This window comes from Rattus norvegicus, chromosome 8, assembly GCF_021556685.1.
Source record: "Rattus norvegicus strain SHRSP/BbbUtx chromosome 8, alternate assembly SHRSP_T2T, whole genome shotgun sequence".
NCBI classification, from domain to species: domain Eukaryota; kingdom Metazoa; phylum Chordata; class Mammalia; order Rodentia; family Muridae; genus Rattus; species Rattus norvegicus.
Genome location: NC_141541.1, coordinates 130,082,726 through 130,099,362, shown reverse-complemented (window position 1 = coordinate 130,099,362; position 16,637 = coordinate 130,082,726). Strand labels below are relative to the sequence as shown.

General features: G+C 40.4%; 1 protein-coding gene across 9 annotated transcripts in view; it reads right to left on the bottom strand.

Moving 5' to 3' along the window:
* Topaz1 (testis and ovary specific TOPAZ 1) overlaps nt 1-16,637 on the bottom strand; it is a 55,083-nt gene that overhangs the window by 34,072 nt on the left and 4,374 nt on the right. For all 9 annotated transcript variants that reach the window (NM_001376913.1, XM_087561580.1, XM_087561584.1 and 6 more), the window contains 3 exon segments: nt 2,850-2,914; nt 9,167-9,291; nt 10,407-10,471. In NM_001376913.1, the coding sequence (NP_001363842.1) occupies nt 2,850-2,914; nt 9,167-9,291; nt 10,407-10,471 (255 nt within the window).

Here is a 16,637-nt window from a genome sequence, read left to right as displayed (position 1 = left end):
CTTGTCCCTTCACGGCTTGTGGCTCAGATGCCCGGGTAAATCACAGGCTAAAACAATAAACAGAGAGCCCCAGAGCAAGTCCTGAGTGTTAAACTGCACCCCGTCCTGTGGAGCAGGAGAAATCTGCCCACCCACCCTGCTTCACACCGTGAGGCCATGAGCTACCCTCCTATCAGTAAGTCCACACACCGGTCAGTTACTTACCCATGTGGTACCAGGCCAACTGCCATTGTGCTACACAGCTTGTTCTCAAGGAATATTTAGTAACCACCCAACTCTACCATGGCCACTGCTGTTGCACTCCTCTCCACATAAGTACATCATCAGGAGATGTGACACAACAGGCCAGTGTCAGAACTCGTGCAACACTGTCACAACAGCTCTATCATTGCTGATCTCTTAGCATACCTGAGCTACAGAATGTATGTGTAAGAGAAAGCACACCATGTCATAGGATTCGATACCATCTGAGATCCTAGGTGTCTACAGGGTCTTGGAACTAACTATCCTTTATGAATAAAGAGGGGTTACTATATACATTCCTTTTCTGGATAAGTAAATATAATAAACTTATACACATTTGAGAGTTTTTCATAATAGAACCATAAAAATATTACCAAGCTGAAAATATAAACAACTTTATCTTCACTTTAGCATATAATATGCTATATAACAAACTTAATTAAGATGTAAGTCTGGAAGTTACTTATGTAGAAAAATAACTTGATTTCTAAAAGGTACAAAATAATTGACTCTTTAGGACAAAGATACCAATATTCAGATACTATCATCTTTTAAACTTAGAAACAGTTACAGGAAGGTTTTTCACTGGATTTATCTTGAGTGTGGGGGAAGTTGTAGCAGTGGAGAAAATCCAGTAAGAAGCAGGGATTATAGTTTTAACAGCTGAAATTTAGTAGCATTAAGAGAATTTAAAAATTAAAAAAGATATTCCCTTGTCTCCTTGATTTGAGGTATTACTGATACATACAATCAACATTCTTTCCTAATAAAACAGACAGAAGCAGCAGCAGAAAGACAGGCTGAGGGATGATGACTGGATGATATATGATGGCTCCTGCAGTAAAGCCCACATGATCATAAACCTTCTGACTGCATCATCACTACCTCAGGTTGTAAGGAAAATGTTTCTCTAAAGAAAACTTAGTTTCCAGTGTTCTTGTTGAAGATATGCAATGGCTATTGTGGAGGTTTAAATGGGAGTGCCACTACTAGGAGGCGTGGTCTTGGGGGAGGAAGTGTGTCACTGGGAATGGGCTTGGAGGTGTCAGAAACTCAAGCCAGGCCCAGTGGCTCATTCACTCTTCTTGCTGCCTGCAGATTCTGATGTAGAACTCTCAGCTCCTTCTCCAGCACCCAGCCTGCCTGGATGCGGCCATGCTTCCTGCCATGTTGATAATGGACTGAACCTCTGAATTATAAGACAGCCCTAATAAAATGCTGTCCTTTATAAGAATTTTGTGGTCATGGTGTCTCTTCAGGGTAACAGAAACCTTAACTAAGACAGCCATGAAACACACTCGGCTCCCATAGGATCTCTCACTTGTGTTCTCCTTAACCTAGTTCTTACCTCTGAGCTCCCACCAGGGTGGCTTCCTACTGAACAGGCTGATGACAGGCCTCATCTTCAGAGTCTCTGGTTCAGCAGGTCTGGGTGTGACCTACACCTGCATTTCTGACAAGTTCTCATGTGCTACTGCTGCTGAGGGTACAACATGGAAATCTTAACCCCAACAAAACTGGACTGGCGCACATTCACTTTCTGACTTGGGTGTGCCCTGTCACAGCAGCTAGATGAGGGTGGAAGATGGTTTAGATGACAAATAAGTGGGGTAGTTTAATATTTTATAGTAAGTGTATTCTCTTAATACTAACTGTTTAAACTATTATGACCTTCATGGAGTTACACATCCTTTTCTATTGAATTTATTGTGATTTTAAAACGTTTTAGTTTTAAGTGTGTGTGTGTGTGTGAGAGAGAGAGAGAGAGGGGGGAGGGTGTCCTCAAAAGCCAGGAGAGGGCACCAGACCCCTCAGAGCTGGAGTTACAGATGCTTGTAATCCACCCATTGTGGGTGTTGGAAACCAAACCTGGATCCTTCCCTTACAGCAGCAAGCACCTGAGGCATTTCTCTAACACCTACCACTATTTCTAATGACTCAAAAGCTTACTGCCAGGGGCTGGGGGATTGCTTAGCAGGTAAAGCGCCTGTCAGGCAAGCATGAGAACTGGAGCACATAAATGCTGAGGTAAATGTGTAAAAGCAGGCAGGGAGTGGGGGCAGGGAATCACCAGACCAAGCTGAGGAGCCAGAAAACTCTTGTTGGAGCCTTGAGCTCAAGTGAAAGGCCCTGTCTCTCTCTATAATACATATACATATATATATATATATACACACACATATATATACACACACATATATAATATATATAATATATATTACATATATATAATATATAATATAATAATATATATATAATATATACATATATATACATATATATATACACAGGCGTTTTGAGAAAGACATCTAACACTGACTTGTGGCTCATATTTGCACATCCATGCATGCATGCAAACACACACACACACACACACACACACACACACACGTGCAACTACACAATGCAAACATGCACACACACCCTCATGCAAAGAATAAAAGTAAGAATGACACCACTTTACCACCAGCTTTAAAGTAACTTAATTACCTTTCTATCTGGAAACAAATGACACACTAATTAAACCATATCCACGTGCATATATAGGATATGTTATACGATGTTAGTTGATGATGCTCAACAGACTTAAAAATTATATCACAGACCTTTTGCAAACTTCATGAGTGTTCTCTTGTTCTTCCACAACAGTTGCCTTGTCTGAACTTACGCACTGTAAAGAGATTATAGTTAAGGAGGTAGAAGTGAATTATTTCTATGAAACTTTTGAACAACGAGGCCTCCCAGATTTACTAGAAACATGTGGTATGTAAGTTAACAATGAGATGGTCTGAAGACATTTTTACTCTACATAACTTAAAATGCTCAACAATGACTTAAAATTTCCTCCTGCTGCTGGGCCCGCTGGCCCACACCTACAACCTGAGAAGTGGAGGTAGGCAGATCCCTCGCTGTGGCACAGGGCCATCCTTAGTGATCTACTGAGTTTGAGGGCAGCTTAGGTTAGAGGAGATCTTGTCTTAGACAGACAGATATACAGACAGACAACACTGAATAAATGTAACATATTAACAAGTAGAAAGCACTAAGGTGTGGCTCGGTGTTAAACCACATGTGCAGCAAACATGAGGTCCTCCGTTCAGTTTCACAAAACAAAGCATCAAGTGGAAAGATGCGTCATGTTCCCAGATGAAAATGTTGATGATAAAATGCTAACTCTCCAGGAATCTTTTATATACTGAAAGCTATTTTCTGGTTGAGTTTGAAATATGTTAGAATATATGAAAGGGAATCAAAAACGCTTTAAGTTTACATACAACACATGTTATGTTATATGTTCAGTATGTTTTAGAGCAAGCTTTCCTACTGCTTCTGTTTTCCAAAGGACTGACAGTATGATAAAGAAGCATGAACCAAGCATCAGTGGGAAAGAGAGAGTTTAGTTTTACATATAATATTTAAGATGTTAATGATAGGGCTGCAGTTAAATACACTAGCTGTTCTTCCAGAAGACCTAGGTCCAATTCCCAGTCCACATGCCAGCCACAGCCTTTGGTAGGTCCAGTTCTAGTGAGTCCCACAGCCATTTCTACTCTCCACAGAAACCAGACATGCACTTGGTTCAGATACATATGCAGGTGCAACACTCATACGCCATGAAAAAACATTTTGTTGTTGTTGTTTTGAGACAGGATTTCTCTGTGTAGTCCTGGTTGTCCTGGAACTCATTCCGTTGGCCTCAAACTCCTAGATCCACCTGCCTCTGCCTACTGAGTGCTGGAATGAAAGGTGTGAAGCCATCACAGCCTGGCTACATTTTTTTAACAATAAATTAAAGATAGCATTTGGGGGCTGGGGATTTAGCTCAGTGGTAGAGCGCTTACCTAGGAAGCGCAAGGCCCTGGGTTCGGTCCCCAGCTCCGAAAAAAAGAACCAAAAAAAAAAAAAAAGATAGCATTTGAAGTTTCTGAGAAAATGATTCAATAAATGGTAGAACCAACTAGTTAACTGTACAGAAAAATAATGATGTCATTGTAATGATGTTCATTGTAAAGTCAAATACATTTCAGGCTCCTTTAAGACTAATAATAGATATAAAAACGAATTCTGACAGTAGCTCTAAGATCAGGAAGTTAAAAGCACCACAGGAAAACAGAGAAAAATATTTCAAGGTATAGAAGAAGTAAGGACTTTGTCTACAGGACTCCAATGTATGCCAGCTGAAATTCCGGAAAAATGGGCAAAGAACATAAAGAGAAGCTCACAGAAAAATGACAATGTTTCTCTAAAATGCTGAAAAATGCTTACTTGGACTAAAAAGAAATGCAAATTAAAACTAAAACAAAGCCATTTGTGAAAATAAGCAGATGGACAGGTTTAAGTGTTTAATTAGTTGATGTGCATGGGGAGAAAACAGCTCTCTCAGCAATACTGCGTGAAGGGACAGATCGCAGTAATCTCTGCATTGACAATCTGACAATCTAACTCTAGGAATTAATTAAAAATGCTTTTACGGGAGACCTATCAGAATTACACCAGACTTCTCACCAGAGACTATGAAAGCCAGAAGATCCTGGACTGATGTCATACAGACTCTAAGAGAACACAAATGCCAGCCCAGGTTACTGTATCCTGCAAAACTCTCAATTAACATAGATGGAGAAACCAAGATATTCCATGACAAAACCAAATTTACACAATTTCTACAAATCCAGCCCTACAACAGATAATAAATGGTAAAGCCCAACATAAGGAGGCAAGCTACACCCTTATGTGATTACAAACTACATAATTTTATTTATCTTAAAAATGACAAAATTGTAGAAATGGAAACAGTGTTTGTTAAGGGTTAGGGAGGGTTGGGGCAGGAAAGAAGTAGGATTGGCTGTAAGGGTTAACATGAAGGATAGTTTTGGTAAGAGGGAAGTTCTGTATCTCAACTGTGTTATTGCAAATGGACAGACAAAGGCAAGGGCTTCCTGAATAAGACTCCAGTGGCCCCCAAGTTGCCATACTGCACTACAGTTGTTCTGCAGTATGGCCACCGGGAGAAGTAAAGGGTACATTCTATGTGTTTTCTTAGCACTGCTGATAGATCCACAATTATTATTTTTTAAAGTGGGATATGTGAATTGGCAGTGCTAAACATATTAATCATTTGATAATGTTTTAAATCAGTGGTCTCAGCTATAACTTTAAGAAACTATAAAAGAGGCCAGGCCATGGTGGAGCACACTTTAATCACAGTACTCAGGTGGTTGAGGTAAGTGATCCCTGAGTTTGAGGGCAGCCTGGTCTATAGTACAACTCCATGACAGCCAGAGCCACACAGAGAAACCTTATTTTGAAAAAAGAGCTAAATAAATAAATTGAATAAAATAAACTATAAAGTTATGAGAGATGGATCAATAGTCAGGAGCATTTGTTGCTCTTGCAGAAGACCTGGGTTCAGCTCCCAGTGTCCACATCAGCTCACAGCTGTAATTCTGCCCTGAGAATCTTGTTTCTTTCTGACGTTGATATGAACTTCCTCCACAATTCTTTCACTGTCATCAGGGGATCCAGTGCTTTCTTCTAGCCTCCACAGGGACCAGGCATGGACATAGCATACATTACATACATGCATAAACAGAGTCATAAAATTAGTAAAAAGAAGTAAATCTGTAAGAAACTGTAAAATAGCATATTAAATCCAAAGTATGGCAAAGAAAGGGAAAAAAAGAAGCCAGAGTGAAATGGGTAACAAAAAAAGCAAAAGAGAATCAGTAAAATCAAAATTTGCTTTTTAGAAGCTTATGGTGACCTGCCAGCTTCCCAGTCTGGATGACAATGATTTAGAGGAAGGGCTGGAGTTGGCCGCTTGCGCTGCCTTTCTCTGCAGGTGAAGTGACTGTGGACACGCAACGCCCACATGTCTATAGCTTCTTCTGTGTTATGGCGGCAGTTACATGGCTGCTACACCAATCCAATGGCCACAAAGTCACAGAGTACCACCTAGGCCCTTTAAAAGAATAAGTGTGCTCTTGCCAGAGTTGTGGGACGGTCACGTGTGACCTCAGAAGAGGTCGCTAACACTCTGACTTGGTGCCCTCATTTGTAAAAGGAAGTCACAGTACAAATCTCACGTACAGTGAAGGCTGACGAAGCAAGTCTGGGTCACTCACACACCATTTAAAAGAGCGCTTCTGGTCCTGATTCCAGAAGGTCACCTCTAAGTCCTTTTGGGTTTTGGGTTTTTTAAGTTTTTTTTTCCCAGTCTCCCTGATCTGCACATTATACAGTGACCCAGAGCCCAAACCATGAATCTGTTATTCTCTGCCTAAGTGTGCTTGTTTGCATTATCCCATCCAAGTTCATTCCATAAATACACGTGCTAACTCCTTCACACTTCTATTCGTAGCTCAGACTCCTCCAAACTTCAGACCTTTGTCTCATCACCTGCGTGCTCATGTGGAGTCCAATCAGGCATTTAAAACTTAACACAGCTTTGCCTTGTAAGAATTCCTGTGCTATGCTCTGCACTCTTTCTAAGAAGATTGTGCTGTGGACTCTGCCCTGGGTGTCTCTTCCCCTTCTGACTTATTCTTTACTGCTGTCAATGAAGCCATGGGTGTAACAGCTTTACTAACCTCTGTGAGTTCTTGTGGCATATCGCTGACCCTCACTTAGGGCAGTCTTGGGAAACTCCAAACATCTCATTACATCATCCATAATGTATGACAGCCCCGGCTAAGTGTTTATGTGTTGGCGACCCTTCTCTCTCTCGCACACTTCTAGTGCTCCCAGGCCCTATTCTCTAGCACTCCCAGTGCTCTTCAAGCTAGAGTTTCAAGCATTACACAAAATGAACAAAAACTCTTGTTTTCATAGGGCTTTATCCTAGCAGGAGACAAAGTAAATACATGTATTTTGGCAAGCATATATAATCTGAAAATCTAGCCCTAAAACACTGTGAAGCTTGAAACTTTGTGAGTGCCAAATTGATGCTCCAGTGTTTTGGGAACGTTTCAGACTTTATGCATGGTGGTGCAATCCCAGAGGCTAAGATGACTGCCAAGTCTGGGGTGAGCTGAACTACAAAGACACCACTTCAAGACAAAACCCACCCAAATGATAATATAAAACCTCTGAGATCTAAAAACTTCTGGATTCCAGCATTTTCCATAGGGATACCCCACCAGTAGTACACACCAGGTCATAGTAACAGCAAGAAGGTGTGTACTACATGAAATAGGGGCGAGCACTGCATTTTACCTTGTGGATAGAGAAGCCCCATGAGAACATCAGTATGACTAAACCTGAACTAAATAGAAGTAACTTCTATACCATTTTCTAGGGGAAGAATATCACAGGCAGATCAAACTGCAAGTATAAGGCCTTGGAGTAGAAAAAGCCCTAGCATGTCACATAATCAAGTTAGAATGGTCAGAGATAAGGGGAACTCAGAGGCGATAAAGTAAGGGGGGTTTCGAGACAGAGCCTTGTGGGTCATTTTAAGGACTGTGGGTTTGGCTATGAATAACATAAGAAGCTTTTGGAAAATCTGAGATAGAAGAAATAACGACACAAGAAAACCTGTGTTGTACTGAGAATACTTTGTAAGAGGGCAAGGTCCTCTTACTCTTTGCAAGAAACAGGCCTGTTAGGAGGCTTCTGTATCATTTGCATAGTACACAATGTAGACTACATATAGTCTACAATGTAGACCAGGGGCCAGTGTACTGTTGATGGAGTGGTAAAAACGAGGCCATTTCTAGACATTATGTGAAGGTAGAACTTTGTTGTTTATATATGGAGTGAGGATAAAGTGTTAAGAAAGCTAAAATTTTGAGACTGAATAAGAAAAATGGTGTTGTCATGAACACAGATGGGGGTTGTGATGGAAGTTGGTTCATGGTGGCAGGGGAATGTGTAACTGAGGGGTTTTTGTTTTAAGCTGTGTTAAGTTTTAAATGCCTGATTGGACTCCACATGAGCACGCAGGTGATGAGACAAAGGTCTGAAGTTTGGAGGAGTCTGAGCTACGAATAGAAGTGTGAAGGAGTTAGCACGTGTATTTATGGAATGAACTTGGATGGGATAATGCAAACAAGCACACTTAGGCAGAGAATAACAGATTCATGGTTTGGGCTCTGGGTCACTGTATAATGTGCAGATCAGGGAGACTGGGAAAAAAAAACTTAAAAAACCCAAAACCTGGGAGGTGGCAGACAAAAGCAGAGTAAAGTGAACCAAACATTCATTCTGAAAAACCATGTGAGAAAAGCTGCAAAGAAAGCAGGGGATGAATGTGAAGATGGAGACACAGATTTATCAGCAGTGGGGACGACACCAGAGAGCTGATGCCTGCATAAGAGAAGCGCGAGTTCCAGGGTTCAGGCAGGCAGCCTAATGTACTGGTGAGAACTTACAGTGTTCTTCCATTACTTCAGTTCTTGGTGACAGAGCAAACAAGGTTGCTAGCTGTGCAGGTGAGTGAAGAGCAATTCAAGGGGAAAGAGCACGAAACAGCAGCTGAGGAATCCAGCATACTGTGTAAAAGGGTCAGAGAATCCCCAACGTTCTCTGGCAGAACTTTTCTTGTCTGATATCCGAGATTTGCCTCCTTATCAGGTGTAAGCAGTATGTTTCTATGTCAAGTTAAGCTTCTCCATCGGTGGACACGTGACTGATGCTCACATTCATGGCCCACAGGTGCTACTACACTCAGAAATTTCAGGGAAGATCATGTAAGTTTATGGTAACTTTACGAAGCTCATACAATTACACAGAACATTCTACTTCTCAGAAAATCCTATTTATATTGTGTTTACATAGACCACCAAGATACCTGTCAGCTGGCCAGTGATGTGGCAGTCCTACTCAGTAAGAATTCATCTGTCTCTCACAGCATTGTTGAAATGGGCTTCTGCATTACTACTACCTAAGACCAAGATGTGGGGTCATACAAAAGCTTCTCTGGTACCTTTGTGTCTGAGTCTGAAGCTCGTGCTTGTTCACTGAGGTCTTCTAGGTTTTCACTTATAACAGTCTCCTCAGTAGCTTCTAAGGAGATGGCTGCCCCTTTAGGATCATGCTGAGGCTCCTTTGCTGAAGAGAAACAACATTCAACCACATAAAATTTAAAAGAAACAACCAAAGACCATTCCATAAATCCCAGAATTCAGAAGTACTCAAGTCCTAACATGACAAATACCACGTTAGAACTTCAGCAAATTATGTAATTCCCCAGTTACTACCAAAATAATTACATTATATGGTATAAAAATACTTGACAATGTGATGTGTGAGAACCGTTCTTATGTCCCAGTCATTTAAAAGTATTTTTGTTGGTGCATGCCTTTAAAATTAGCACGTGGAGGCCGAAGCTCTGTGAGTTCCAGGCCAGTCAGGATTATAGTAGGGTCCCATTTCAAGCTCGCTTGCTCTCTGAACCCTGACATACATACATACATACATATATCTATCTATCTATCTATCTATCTATCTATCTATCTATCTATCTATCTATCTATCTATCTATCTATCTACCTACCTACCTACCTACCTACCTACCTATCTATTTTTGAAACCGGGTCTCACTATGTAACTCTGCTCTGCCTGGCCTGGAACTCACTATGTAGACCAGGCTGGCCTTAAACTCACAGAGATCCACCTGCCTCTGCCTCCTGGGCACTGAGATTAAAGGCATTCACATCACACAATTTATGTTTTACTGTGCACTTGCAGTCATGGTTCAGCTGTGGAAATCAGATGGCACCTTGCAAGGCTAGGCAGCAAGTCCCTTCACCTACTAATCCATCCTGCTGCTTCTAAAAATAGTGTTAAACTTGAAAGCCAAAGTTAAGTTCAACACTGTTGCTCTGTCATCTAAAATTATGATTAGCTGTTAGTTGTGACTTTAAATGACCAGTTCAAGAATGATAAAGTTAAACATATTAATTCAATTTCAAAGTGACTCGAGATCAACTATCCATCTTGTAAAGAATGCATAACAAAGTTATACACTGAATAATTAAAATAGAACATATCTCAAAATATGATTTGCCAACTTATCAGTTAAAATGGAGAAAATTGACAAACTCTGACATTAGTTTAGCAGATGCTAAGCAAAAAGCTTCCCATTCCAATGAATTCAGTGAGTGGCCTGAATACAGATATACAGATATTTCAATACTGAATATTCTTCAAGTATCAAATTTTACCTGCTGACAAGGAAGGACAGATTTCCAGTTTCAGCAATCCAGGGTCCAGCAAGGCAACTTCTTTACTATAAAGCAAACAGAACTCAAACATGTACCAGATTCCAGCAGAACTACTCAATCATGCAGCATTGTGTGGGTAACATTTGCTTCTGAGGTTGGCTAAGCCACCAGGTTCTCCAGGACAAAGGAATGACTGCAGTGGGGTTCAGAGCCCAGCACATCTGTCCTGGGTTCTCACTGGGCCGTTTACTCCAAAGTGTGTGGCCATGGCTAGAGTGCTATCGTCCTGACTGCGCTTCTCAGGAAGGACCTAACGGATAGAGAGGCATTTAGAAAACTGTAAAGGGCTGCACCAGTGCAAGAACGCTTAGCATCTACGCTAGAGCGTGTGCATGCACGGCTTGTTCCTAGTGTGAAAACAGGACAGCTTGCCGAGTGACTTAATCCCAGCACTTGGGAGGCAAAGGAGGTGGATCTCTGTGAATTTGAGGCCAGCCTGGTCTACAAAATGAGTTTCAGGACAGCCAGAGCTACACAGAAAAAGCCTGTCTCAAAAAACCAAACCAGGGGCTGGGGATTTAGCTCAGTGGTAGAGCGCTTACCTAGGAAGTGCAAGGCCCTGGGTTCGGTCCCCAGCTCCGAAAAAAAAAGAACCAAAACAAAACAAAACAAAACAAAACAAAACCAAACCAAACCAACCAAACAACAACAACAACAACGAAAACCCAAGAAAGCTTGAGCTGATGAGTTGATTTTGAGGTTTGTTGGTTTTTTCTTTTCTTTTTTCCTTTTCTTTTTTCTTTTTTTCTTTTTTTTTTTTTTGCCCTGCTTGTTATTGCTCCTTAGTAAAGCTTGTAATCTAAGGTTCTGGATGTCAGAGTTGGACTACTCTGGGTTCCTGTTTCTTCTAAACGTTTTTCATCTAATTACATCAAATATGAGAGTAACACTTGTTTATGAGGTTACTGTGAGGCTTAAATGACACATTCTTACCTCTAACAGCTTAATGAGTGAAAAAACACATGTGGTAGGCACTCAACCAATACGGACAAACACTTCCATTTCTAAAATTCAGATAAGCTTACTACATGAGAGCACATGAAACAAACACTATTTTATCCTCCAAGACCTCAGCTGTGAAACAAAGGAGACTACAGACCCACCAAATGCCTTAAAAGTGACTCTATCTTCTGGCAGCTGAAAGTTAGTGAGACACACTGAGCAGTGAATGATAGACTGATTTCTAGCTTAGAATATTTTATGGGAGTTCAAGAGTGTTAACTGGGATCTTACCACAATAATCCAGATGACAGATGAATAGTAAGGGTGAGAATAGAGATAGTCACAAGATAATGAGGTAACAGAATGAGGGAGATAACTAAGTGATATTTCCATAATTTCTACTTACCCACTATGGTAGGTACAGCACGTATACAGTGTAGTGAGAATTTTGGAATTTCAGTTTCTTTAAAAAAAAACACAGAAATATGGGCAGGAGAGATGGCTCAACAGTTAAGAGCACTGGCTGCTCTTTCAGAGGTCCTCAGTTCAATTCCCAGCACCCATATGGTGGCTCACAACCGTCTGTAATGGGATCCAATGTACTCTTCTGGTGTGTTTGAAGAGAGCAATGGTGTACTCATATGCATAAATAAATAAATCTTTAAAAACACAACACAGAGATATCATAAGAGCATGCTTTTGTTTTAATCCCAGGTATGGGGCTGCGGGGCTGGTTTGAATTGTCCACTGCAGCTCACTATACTTTGCCTCATGCTCTAGCAGAGGCAGGCGGGAGATGTGCCTTGCTTTTCTTTAAAGCTTATTTTTATTTATGTTTGGGCACATGCCTGCCCTGCACAGGCAGGTGCCTGCAGAGGCTAGAAGAGGACATCTGATACCTTGAATTAGAGCTACAGGTGGTTGTGAGCTGGTGGGTGTGGGTGCTGGGAACTGATGTGTGTGTGTTAGTAACAGAATCTAGGTACTCTGGAAGAGCAACTAGGACTATTAACTGTTGAGCCATCTACAGCCCATAGACCTTTATTTTCTATGTGTGGTCCTAGGTATCTTCCCTCCTAGGGATAAGTTTGTATCCATTAATCAGCTCCAGAATCTATTATAGTTCCTTATGGATTTAAGTCTAAGTGGTGTAGATGGTATAAGCTGATTCCCTACTCAGTATCATCATTGAGTCTATATGATAGAACTCAAATTTTCATTATCTAAGTTATCAGTCTCAACACTATTCACTCATTGAACCTTGTTTTCCAGCATCCTTCAGTGTTGGTTTGCCTTAGAAAAGAATCAGTTTCCATTCCTTTACACACACACACACACACACACACACACACACACACACACACACACACCCCAATGTAGTTTGTTCAGAATTAGTTTGCAATATTCTCATATAGAAACTGAAAATAAGAATAATTATTATTATTATATTAATTATTATTATGTATGAACATATAAAGCCATAGGCAGATGTCAGGTATTGGGGTCTTACCCCTCTCTGCTTTATTCTCTTGAGAGAGGTTCTCTCACTGAACTTGGAGGTCACTGGTTATTGGTTAAGTTGGTTGTTGGCTAATATGCCCCAGAGATCCTCCTGTTTCCACCACCTGTATTGCGGCTACAGGTCCTTGTTTCCATGCAGATACAAGGAATTCCAACTCGGGCCCTCACGCTTGGCAGAAAGCACTCTTACCCACTGAGCCATCTTCTCAGACTCCCAAAACTGAAACTTTAAGTCGGTCTTCTTTCCCTCACTAATGAAGTACTGGGTTTCCCCACTACATGAGGTGCTGGGTTTATAAAGATAAATAAAACATGGACATTTCCTACTCTTGAGAAGTCGAGTGGTAAAGCAGGAGAAAGAGAAATGAGCAATATTCCCACAAAGTGGTGTCCTAACAACTAGGTAGCACGAGTGCTCTGCAAATATGCAGGATGTCCTAGATGCCTGCTCTAAGTGACTGAGGAAAAGTTACTAAGTTACTAAGTGACTGAGGAAAGTCACTTTTCCTGACAATTATGCTCACATCCATCTTTCCCTTTGTATCAACAAACTCCTCTTCTCTTGCCAAGTCAGAAACAATCCAGAATTTATAGACCAATAATTTTACTCTTGCAGGATGCCTTATTCCTGCTAACTCCTACTTCTCTGTTTTTCTTAGTATTTAGAACTTTGTTTCAGCCACTTTCAACTCTCTCCACTCCTAGCAACAGAGAAACTCCTTCAAATATCAGTCTTAAAATTCCATCTGAGGGCACCAACCATTCACTTAACATTTTAGCACCCGTGCTACAACAGAGTAACCATCCTGCATTACCACAAATGCCCTCAAATCACTTCCAATTATTGTTCAAAAGTTTTACCAATTTTAACCATTATAACCAGTTGCAAGCCCATCACTGTAGGCTTTGGGGAATTAATTCTCATAAGCATTTGATACTCTGGATTTTAATAAGGGCACTTTCACCGTGGAGACTGCCAAAAATAAGAAACCTATCACAATATAAACATCTCACCACAACACCCCAACCATGCCTGAGAATACTAATCATCCAATCAGGAGGTGCACTCAGCCTTGTGCCTCTTGCTTTACCAGTAAGAGGCAGTTCAGAGTGCGATTCTCATAGCAGGAAAAGAAGCACATGAGTTAGTAATTGAAAGGAAAAAGGAACAGAGCTGAAACATACAGCCATAGTTTAGGCACTGTTTAGTTCTAGAACTTAACCTTCTGTGCAACCACTGGCAGATCCTCTGGGTATGGTGGCTTCTCTTTCTCTTTTAAGGTTTAGTTTAGCACTGTAGATGAATGGGCAACATATGTTCAGTGCAGAACAGAAATAGAATTATTAAGCTACTGAAGAAAAAAATTAACTTTAGTAACAGAAATTTTGGAAGCAGATATGGAAGGCAAAGAGTGGATAAAGTGTAACTGGTGCTCTTTATCTGAGGACAGATCAAGTCTAAAGAAGTTAGAAAAGTACCAGAGAAAAATTTGAGGGTTGGGGTATGACTCACTGATAGAAAGTTTGCTTAGCATTTGAGTACCTAGCACCATATGCACAAATCAAATAAACAAAAGAAAATGTCCTACACTTTAGTTTACGATGTTGAGCTACATCTCCTAGACATCAAAGATATTTGCTATTTTATGTGCATGGGTGTTTTGCCTACATGTATGTCTGTTTACTATATGCATGCCTATAAGACCAAAAGAGGGCTTTGTGTGTTCCAGAACTGGATATACATAGAGATGGCTACGAGTTACCATGTGACTGCTGGGTATCGGGTACCAAACCTGAGTCCTTCAGAAGAGCAGTGTTCTTAACTGCTGAGATTCCTGTGCAACTCCAAGACGTTATTTTTAAATATAGGACTTGTTTTAATTTTCCTTTGTATTCTTCAAATGAATCATGGAATAGCATATTTTCAAAAGGTCTTTACTATCTCTTACTGAGCCCTATTATGAGTGGACTGTGAAGTGACACTTCAAAGGCTTGTGTGGATCTAATCATGGAGAAGTAACTTGATGATGAGGGTTGACCTAACCAATGGGTTAATCCACGGATGGACTCAACGTTACTGGGAGGTGGTAGAAAACTTGAAGGTGGATCTTAGATGGAGGAGGAAGGTCATCAAGGTGTGTGTCCTTGGTGTCTATGCCTTCCCTGTGTGTGAACATGTGAGAATTCCAGAGGTCAATGGTGGTGCTTTCTTCAGTGTCTTCTTAAGCTCTCCACTTTATTTTCGGAAATAAGGTCTCTTACTGAACCTGGAGTGCACCAATTCAGCTAGATTGACTGGGAAGTGAACTCCATGGGTTACCCTGTCTCTGCACCTTCAATGTGTGCATGATAGACATGTACTTCAGCACCTGGGGTGTTCTTATTTGTTTGTTTCTTTGCTTTAATGTGGCTGTAGGGATCCAAACTCAGGTCCTCATGTTTATATAATAAGCACTTTACCCTCTTCTCAGTTACCTTGAAGTCCGTATCATGTCCTGAACTCCTCTCTCTGCTTCCTGGCTACCAAAAGGTAAGCTATGTCCTCTCCCACATGCTCCTATCAACCTAAGAGTCTGTCTCCTCAGGCTCAAAGCTACAAACTGAAACCTCTCAAACTTTTTTTTTTAGCTGTTTCACACATTTGTTACAAAGGTGAGAATGTCAACACAAGCCTTTGATCCTTATCCATGCTATGCTGAAATACTTCCCATTTGTTCTTTGATTCAGGCCTCACAATCCTGATGGAAATTCTTTCTCTTTTCACAGTATTAAATTTGTGTACAAAATTACACAGCTCTTCATTGGTAATGATAAATTATGAAACATAGGACAGGCTATAAAGGTAAAGATCTTAAACACTAGTTTTAGAATTTAGATAAGTCTGGGTTCAAGCCCAGTCTCTTTTACTAGCAGGTGACCTTGGACAAATGACAGTTTACCATCATTATTCTCGTCTCTAAAATAGGCATGTTTTAGAGTCAATTCTTTACATAGTAAAGTAGAGAACATTCAATTTGCTGATAAAGTACTCGTTCCCAAAGCACTAAGAATATTGGAAGGGTACAGTAACCCAAAAGCAGTTATATATACTAGAGATTAAGCCATGTATCACTGAACATGACCACTTGAGTGTGGTCATATTGCCTTCTCATCTATTCATGAAAAATTCCAGTGTTAAACAAAGCATGGAAATACAACCCAGAGACCAAAGACTTATACAAACGTAGTCCAGTGTGATATTGCACAGGTTCTGTACCAGCCAGAACAGGCCATCCTCCTGAGCATGAAGTCATTACTAGTACAACACAGTTGCTCCAAAGAAATGAGTGCTATCAGGACAGTGACAAGTTAAAATGGTTATCTTAGAAGTCAAGTGGAAAAGACACCATTTTCTTCTGATAATTAATTTAACTTTTGAGTCTATTTGCAAGTCTTATTTCAAATAAATTTCAAGGCTTCTCTGTTCCCTAAAAGATTTTTTTTTAAAAAAATCTAACAAGAAATCCATAGCAACTGGGCCAATTCATCAGTAAACTGGCTAAAATGAGTTTACATACATATTTCTAATGAAAATAAACTCAACTGATGAAGTCACTTTATAAATTATTTTGATTTTAAAAGCTAATCTGCTCTATATGTTTCAAGAAACATTTAACTTTAGCATAGCATTTCTAGGTATTAGCAGTAATATGCTGTATTTAAATAAAT